We start from the raw sequence: 8,168 nt of genomic DNA, 5'->3' as shown, positions 1-8,168 counted from the left end.
GGGTCGCCTCTTCCGCTCGCCTCCCCTCCTGGCCTCCTCCTCCCGCGTTGCTCGGTTCCCTCGAGTTGGGTTGGCTCCGGGGTGGGGGCGGATCTTAAAAAAAAAAAAGCAGCAGACGACGACCCCCCCTCGCCGGACGCCTTAAAGAGCAGCGATTTGAAGCGCGCCCCCCCTCCCCCCCCCCGGTTGCGCCCGAGGCGCTATGGCCATGGTGACCGGGGGCTGGGGAGACCCGAACGGAGACGCCAACGGGGTGGAGAAGGGCTACCCCCGCAACTCCGAAGACGACTCCGCGTCCCCCCAGGGCGGCACCAGCGACCAGGAGCCCGGCGACGAGGACAAGGCCGGCCTCCAGGTGGACTGCGTGGTCTGCGGCGACAAGTCCAGCGGGAAGCATTACGGCGTCTTCACCTGCGAGGGCTGCAAGAGCTTCTTCAAGAGGAGCATCCGGAGGAACCTGAGCTACACTTGCAGGTAAGGGGGGGGGAGAGGGGAGGGGAGGTCCCTCTCTCTGGGGAACGGGCTTTTCCAAGCTCCTTGGCAGTGCCATGGAAAGGGGGCAGGGGGAGGAGGATGAAGGCAGGAAACCTCACCCCATAAGAACATCAGAGAAGCCAATGTTGGATCAGGCCAATGGCCCAACCGGTCCAATACTCTGGGTCACACAGTGCCCAAAAAGCACCAGGTGCCATCAGGAGGTCCAGCAGTGGGGCCAGGACACTAGAAGCCCTCCCACTGTTGCTCCCCCCCCCAAGCACCAAGAATACAGAGCATCCCTGGCCCCAGACGGAGAGTTCCTATCTATACCTTGTGGCTAATAGCCCCTGATGGACCTCTGCTCCATATGCTTATCCATAAGAACATAAGAGAAGCCAATGTTGGATCAGGCCAGTGGCCCATCCAGTCCAACACTCTGTCACACAGTGGCCAATAATACCAGGTGCCATCAGGAGGTCCAGCAGTGGGGCCAGGACATTAGAAGCCCTCCCACTGTTGCCCCCCCCTCCAAGCACCAAGAAGACACAGCATCCCTTGCCCCAGACTGAGAGTTCCTATCTGTACCTTGTGGCTGATAGCCACTGATGGACCTCTGCTCCATATGCTTATCTAATTCCCTCTTGAAGCTGTCCATCCTAAACACCCCCCCTAACAGTTTGAGAGTGGATCCTGACAATGCAGGACCTGGTTTCAAAATGCTCCGAGGGGGTGGGGGATTTCTCTCCCCCCCCCAATTCCTTTCTGCAATGCAAATGTCTCTTTGGGGGCCTGTCTGGACGCTTAGCCTTGGGTTTGCCTCGAAATGGCACCCGCTACCTTTCCAGTTCCTGGACCAGGCCTTTGCAGCGAGGCTTTTCTGGTCAAAGGAGCAGGGTGGTGGTGGTGTAAGAGCAGGCTCTGGAGGGTGCGGCCTCCCTTGGAAGGGTTGCCAGAGCGAATCGCCTTCCCTGGTCGGCCGGAGCGACTTGGTTGATTCTCTTGTTTTTCTCGTGTGCGAGAGGCGCGGGACCGATTCGGTAGCCCTGGGGAAACCTTCCCCCGACTGCTCTCATGCTGTGCCATGCCAGACTGCCCAATTATCTCAGCTGCGTGGAGTTGCTGACACACAAACACACGTGATTGTGGGGAGTGTTTCCCCGTGGATGGATCCTTTGCTCCTGCTTAGGAGCTGGCACCATCTTGCCCTGCTTGCTCAGGGTTTTCGCCTGCTTTCTTTGAGTCTGCGTGGCTTGGCTCGCTCACTCAAGCGATCTGAAGGGCCCCGCTCTGCAGGGGGAGGTTTCTGTGGTGTGCACACCACTGTCTTTGTGGCACACAGAGCTGGCTTGGGGTGTTTTGGCAGCACCTCCTTCTTTAGGGGTGGGGGTGGTTGGGCGTACCCAGGATCTGGCCCCGATGGGTACGTTGCACCTGGGGCGTTATCTGCAAAGGATCCATCTCTTGGATGGCGGGCTGTTTGGTTTGCATATCGCTGTGTTGTTTTTTTAAAAAAAATGCGATTGTCACTTCTTGCAGCCGTTGGGGAGCGTGCAAATGGTGGAGTGGGCGGGCAGCCTGGATTTGGCACAGCTGACTGGTCACTTTCAGCTCTGTGAATGAGCCGGGAGGCGCCCCTCAAAGCAAAGGCCACCCGGCAGCCCTTCTGGGAATTCCTTTCTGCTCCTTGGGCCTCTTCTTTCCCGCTGGCCATGTGTGTGTGTTTGCACGCTCCTTCCTTGGGCCTCCTCACTTGTGCGTGGCACCGCTAAGCTGAGGGGCCTCCATTTCTTGCTGGTAAGTGACTCTCATGCCTTCTGAGAAGGGGCATGGTTTGCTGGCACAGGGAGGATGGGGGTGTTTTTTGCACTACTGTGGGATGGAGGAATTACACCCCAACAAGATTTTTCTCAGCCTCGAGGGGTCAGTTCTTCGCAGAAGTCTGTGGAAATTAGAGCCCCATTCTTTCCAGAGGTGGACAAGATTATGGAAGCACTGTGTAAGCTTGCGCAGTCTCAAGGCAGCGTGGAAGGCAGAGCCGAGTTCAAATTTCGCCTCCTTTGTGAACTCACTAGAAGGCCTTTCCTCGCCTCTCATCCAATCTGCAATCCTTGGGAGTGATAAAATGGGCCTTACTTCTGAGCAAACGTGCAGCGGCTTGCATTGTGAGAACTCTGGCTGTTGTATACTTCAATCCGTGTGAAGTGTCACGCGATTATTAAAAGGAAGAGGCTCATGTTTAGGAATGACGTAGAATGGATAGAGATCAGTTCTTTGTGCCTCTTCTGAAATCTTCCAGGCATGGTGTATTTTATCCCCCAGAACTTCTGGTGAGAGGGGCTGTGGCTCAGTGGTAGAGCATCTGCTTGGCGTGCAGAAGGTCCCAGGTTCGATCCCTGGCATCTCCAGTGATGGGAAAGACCTCTGCCTGAGACTCGGGAGAGCCACTGCCAATTTGTGTAGAGGATACTGACTTTGGTGGACCAAGGGTCTGATTCAAACAGTATATGGCAGATTCGTGTATATTTCAAAGGACCATTTTAAAGGTATTTACTGGCTCTCTGTCCTGGTCCTTTGATGAGGATTCAGAAGGAGACTTGTGTTCAGAAGTTTGGTAAAGGTTCCCTTGCTTGAAAGCCAGTCGAATCCGACTCTAGGGTTCCATTTCTAAGCCGAAGAGCCAGCGCTGTCCGAAGACGTTTCTGTGGTCATGTGGCCGGCATGACTAAACACCAAGGCGCACGGAATGCTGTTACCTTCCCACTGAAGTGGTACCTATTTATCTACTTGCAATTTCTTGCTTTCGAACTGCTAGGTTGGCAGGAGCTGGAACTAGAGATGGGAGATCACTCCGTCATGCGGCACCCGGTTCTTGAACTGCTGAACTACTGACCTTCCACAGCCTCCGGATGGCACCTCTGTGTGTGTGTGTGGGTGTTTATACTTGGCCCCCAAATGGCTCTTTGCAGGAACAGAATATTCCTTTCTGGGCTGGGGAGTGTCAATAGGGTGGCTCAATACTGGTCAGAAGTGGGCCCCCAAGCATGAATCCATTCGCAACTTAAGGACCAGAACTGGATCGGATTGCTGATTGTTTTGAACAATTGTGCTGTGGTTGGCAGAAGGCTGCATACTTCGCTTCTTAGTCACGTCTCGCAGACTGCCCAAGAACTGAAGGGAAAGTTTGAATCGGTGTCTACTCCTTGGCAGTGTTCCCTCTAAGCTGAGTCAGTGTGAGCTAGCTCGCCGTTTTTTAGCCTCCGGCTCACACGTTTTTGTCTCAGCTCAAGGAAGGAGGGCTCCAGAGCTAACTAATTTATGCCGCAGCCAAATGGCTCGCTCACAGCTTTAATGCCAGTAGCTCACAAAGTAGACGTTTCGCCCACAAGACTACACAGCTTAGAAAAGGCCATTGCTCCTGGGCCGACCATCATGTTTTGGTTCTCACCCCCCCCCCCCGTAATCCTGGATCCTTTCTAGTTTCTCTTCTCTTTCTCCTAACCTTGCTTCCTCGCCAGGTGCTCCCGATGGATTTGTTTTGCGTAGCTCCCATTCTCATCAGCTAAGCTTCTGCAGGGGGGTCTGCCTTGGTGGACTGGGCCGTTCAGATTTTGTGACATCTGGACCACCCTAATCAAGCAAGCGGGCTACTGAGCCCACTTCTCCGGTCATCAGAAGTAGCCACACGCAGACACTGCAGGGGAAAGACAGTCAGTCTGCATAATTGCCACTGACTTTCGGACAGATTCAAATGGGCAGCCCTGTTGGTCTGAAGCAGCAGAACAAAGTTTGAGTCCAGGGGTACCTTTAACACCAAGAAAATTTAATTCAAGATATAAGCTTTTGTGTGAAGCACACTTCTTCAGATACATTGAAGTGGAAGTTACCAGTCCATACATATAGGCAGAGGGTGGGCAGCAATTAGCATACAACATGCAACTAAGCTTGTTATTCCCCTTTGGTCCTTACATCTGTTAAACTTCTTCTACTTCTTCTTTTTAATGGGCAAAGCCCTTATTTTTATTATTTTGAATACCAACAAACCTCAAACAAACAGATAAACAATTGATTAAAATAAGATCCTTCTCCGGGTATACATAAGTTATTGACTGTAAGTACAACAGGAAACAGGAGCTGCGGTGGCTCAAGTGGTTAAGACACTGAACTGCAGGCTGTGGAAGGTCCAGTAGTTCAGCAGTTCGAGACCCGGGTTGCCGCATGATGGAGTGAGCTCCCATCTCTAGTTCCAGCTCCTGCCAACCTAGCAGTTCGAAAGCAAGAAATTGCAAGTAGATAAATAGGTACCGCTTCGGTGGGAAGGTGACAACGTTCCGTGCGCCTTGGTGTTTAGTCATGCCGGCCACATGACCACGGAAACGTCTTCGGACAGCGCTGGCTCTTCGGCTTTGAAACGGAGATGAGCACCGAGCCCTAGAGTCGGATTCGACTGGCTTTCGAGCAAGGGAACCTTTACCTTTACCTTTTTACAACAGGAAAGCTTGAACCTTCTATGAATGTGAGTCCAACCACTCATAGAATTTTCGCCATATATTTTGAAAAGTCCCATCTTCTTTTCCACGTATTTTCAAGGTCAGATTGTCCAATTCTGCTACTTCTAGAATCTGTTAAAGTTCTTCATTATGCTGTATGCTAATTTACTGCTCACCCTCTACCTGTATGTATGGACTGGTAACTTCCATTTCAGTGAATCTGAGGAAGTGTGCATGCACACAGAAGCTTGTAACTTGAATAAAACTTTGTTGGGCTTAAAGGTGCCACTGGACTTGAATTTTGTTCCGTTTCACTGACTCTCTGGATTAACTTTTTTGAAAGGGGGCTTCCTGATCGTTATGACCAAAGAGGGGACAAGGAGATAGAATCTGGTCACGGTTGTCATAGAGGCTGGTGACAAGCCCGTTTGTTTCTCAGATGTCGCAGACCAGTTTTCTTCCAATGTCACATGCCTCTCCAAATTTCTGTCCAGGAAGTCCCACCCCAAAGCCTCTAGTCCGTCACGATCTGATGAAGATATTAGGTAATAAACACCACCCGTTTTCTATCCCAGTTCAGGGGTGATTGCCTGTGACACTTTTTGGAAGGCTGGGTATTTTTAGGCCCACTGTCCTTCACTTATCTCCAGGACGTAATTTTTGTGCAATTCCCCAACCTGAAAATGACACAAGAATGCCAACCGCAAGGCATGTGGTCAGTTCGCTTATCTGAGCAGGGCCTTCTGCAAGGGTGCCAACCTGCAAATGGGCAAAATCAGCAGCTGCCCGTACACGTGGCCTTCTCTGTTGTGGCCCCCACACTTGTGGAATGTCCTGCCCGAGGAGGTCAGGAAGGTTCCTGACTTTTCTGCAAACTCGCGAAACTGAATTATTCAAGAGGGCTTTTCTATGCAAGAAACAGACTCGCCCGTTGATGGAAGGATTTGTTATGTAAGAATATGTTCAGCACATAGGATATTAGTACCTTTGTATTGGAGCTGCGATGGCTCAAGTGGTTTAGACGCCGAACTGCATGCTGTGGAAGGTCGGTAGTTCAGCAGTTCGAGACCCAAGTGTGCCGCATGACGGAGTGAGCTCCCGTCTCTAGTTCCAGCTCCTGCCAACCTAGCAGTTCGAAAGCAAGAAATTGCAAGTAGATAAATAGGTACCACTTAGGTGGGAAGGTCACAGCGTTCCGTGCGCCTTGGTGTTTAGTCATGCCGGCCACATGACCGCGGAAACGTCTTCGGACAGCGCTGGCTCTTCGGCTTTGAAACGGAGATGAGCACCACAACCCTAGAGTCGGATTTGACTGGCTTTCGAGCACAGGGAACCTTTACCTTTACCTTTATTGGATTTACACATTATGGAATAAGAAGCAACACTATCATATCTTGATGTTTGGAAGAAGCTCTTCACGAAACGAATGCCAAAACTCCGGAGAAGCTCGTCCATCTGTCTGATACCTGTTGGGAATTAATATTTTTCAATTTGACTGTTTATTTTTGTATCATTATTGTGAGATTACAAGCGTTTTGTACATCATTGCAGCTTCTATATTTTTGGTTTTCTACACTAGCTGTAACCCCTCACTTTTGTTAGTGTGTTTAGACGGGGCAGGGAAGGACGGGAGACACGTCTTCAGAGCTGCCTTGAAGGCCAGGGCAGTTAGAAGTCCTAGCATGGGACGTCTTCTGATAGATGTTTCTTTCCTAGGCGTGCTTTCTAGGAAAGAGCGATTCCAAGAAGTCGAGGCAGGCTGTGAGATGTCGGGTCGCCTTTTCTTGCCTGAGCCCCTAGGAACGGGCGGGGCCGTGGACACTTCATTTAGCATTTGGACGCAGGCACAGCGTTCGGCGTTGTGCAAATCTCAGCTTTCGAGTTTTTGAAAAAACATCTATGCCGAGTCTCTAGTGCTTTTTAAAGGTACCGACGCTTTTCCTTTGGAGCTCCCAGCAAAGGCCTGTACTTTGTTACCAAGCTCAGTTTAAGGTACGACTGGCTCTCACGTACAAAGCCCTTCAAGGCCTTGGGCCCTCCCGTTTGCGAGACCGCCTCTCCCTCTGTGCTCTGCCAAGGCAAATTTGCTCACGTCGGCAGGGGCTTCTGTAGGGGCCAGCCTGTAAACGGGCAAAATCAGCAACTGCCCGTACACGGTGCCTTCTCCGTGGTGGCTCCCTCCTTGTGGAACTGTCTGCCTGAGGAGGTCAGGAAACTCCTCAGTCTTCTGGCTTTCTGCAAACGATAGCCCAGGTGAGCCCGATCTTGTCAGATCTGGGAAGCTAAGCAGGGTCGACTCTGTCAAGTCCTTGGATGGGAGACCTCCTTGGAATACCGGCTGTCGGGAGGCGGGAGCAGGCTTTAAGAAGAAGAAGAAAATGGATTTATACCCCGCCCTTCACTCAGAGTCTCAGAGCGGCTTACAGATGCCTTTTCCTCCCCACAACAGACACCCTGTGAGTAATGTTCCCTCTAAGCTGTGGAGTCTTGTGAGCAAAAATTCTACTTTGTGAGCTACTGGCATTAAAGTTGTGAGCCAGCAATCTGGCTGCTGCATAAATTAGTTTGCTCTGGAGCCATCCTTCTTGAGCTAAGACAAAAATGTGAGAGCTGGCAGCTTAAAAACTGTGAGCTAGCTCACACTAACTCAACTTAGAGGGAACACTGCCTGTGAGGTAGGTGGGGCTGAGAGAGCTCTGACAGAAACTGCTCTTTTTCAAGAACACCTCTGACAGAACTATGGCTTGCCTGAGGTCATCCAGCAGCTGCAAGTGGAGGAGTGGGGAATCAAACCCGGTTCTCCCAGATTACAGTCCACGCACTTAACCACTACACCAAACTGGCTCCAGGCCCCCAGGAGGGGTCAGTCACCAGAGGTTGCCTTGACTTCCAGGTGTACGCGCACACAGGCACATATGAAAAATACAAAAAAAAAAAGGAGGTCCTTTCTCCACAAGTAATGGGGTCACAGTGCACAAAATGGCTTTACAAACTTGCCTTGGACTATGGTCTCTACTGCTGCGTTTAGCTTATTGTAAGTAGGGATCCTTCTATTTCTTGAGCCAGTTTGGTGTCGTGGTTAAGTGCGCAGACTCTAATCTGGGAGAACTGGGTTTGATTCCCACTCCTCCACTTGCAGCTGCTGATGTGACCTTGGGTCAGTCACAAGCTCTGGCACAGCTGTCCTTGAAAAAGAGCAGTTTG

General features: G+C 51.3%; 1 protein-coding gene and 1 non-coding gene across 2 annotated transcripts in view; both read left to right on the top strand.

Moving 5' to 3' along the window:
• Window positions 1-41: 41 nt before the first annotated feature.
• Window positions 42-8,168, top strand: part of NR2F6 (nuclear receptor subfamily 2 group F member 6) — a 57,240-nt gene continuing 49,113 nt past the window's right edge. The window contains exon 1 of the mRNA XM_015406822.1: window positions 42-474. Coding sequence (XP_015262308.1) covers window positions 203-474 — 272 coding nt within the window. The 5' untranslated portion in view covers window positions 42-202. The remainder of the gene's footprint in view (window positions 475-8,168) is intronic.
• TRNAA-GGC lies at window positions 2,811-2,882 on the top strand. The gene has a single exon. It is a non-coding gene; the product is annotated as a tRNA-Ala (tRNA).

This window comes from Gekko japonicus, unplaced genomic scaffold (assembly GCF_001447785.1).
Source record: "Gekko japonicus isolate JY-2015 unplaced genomic scaffold, Gekko_japonicus_V1.1 scaffold2000, whole genome shotgun sequence".
NCBI classification, from domain to species: domain Eukaryota; kingdom Metazoa; phylum Chordata; class Lepidosauria; order Squamata; family Gekkonidae; genus Gekko; species Gekko japonicus.
Note: the sequence above shows the minus strand (reverse complement) of the source record. Positions and strands in the feature narration are given on the sequence as shown.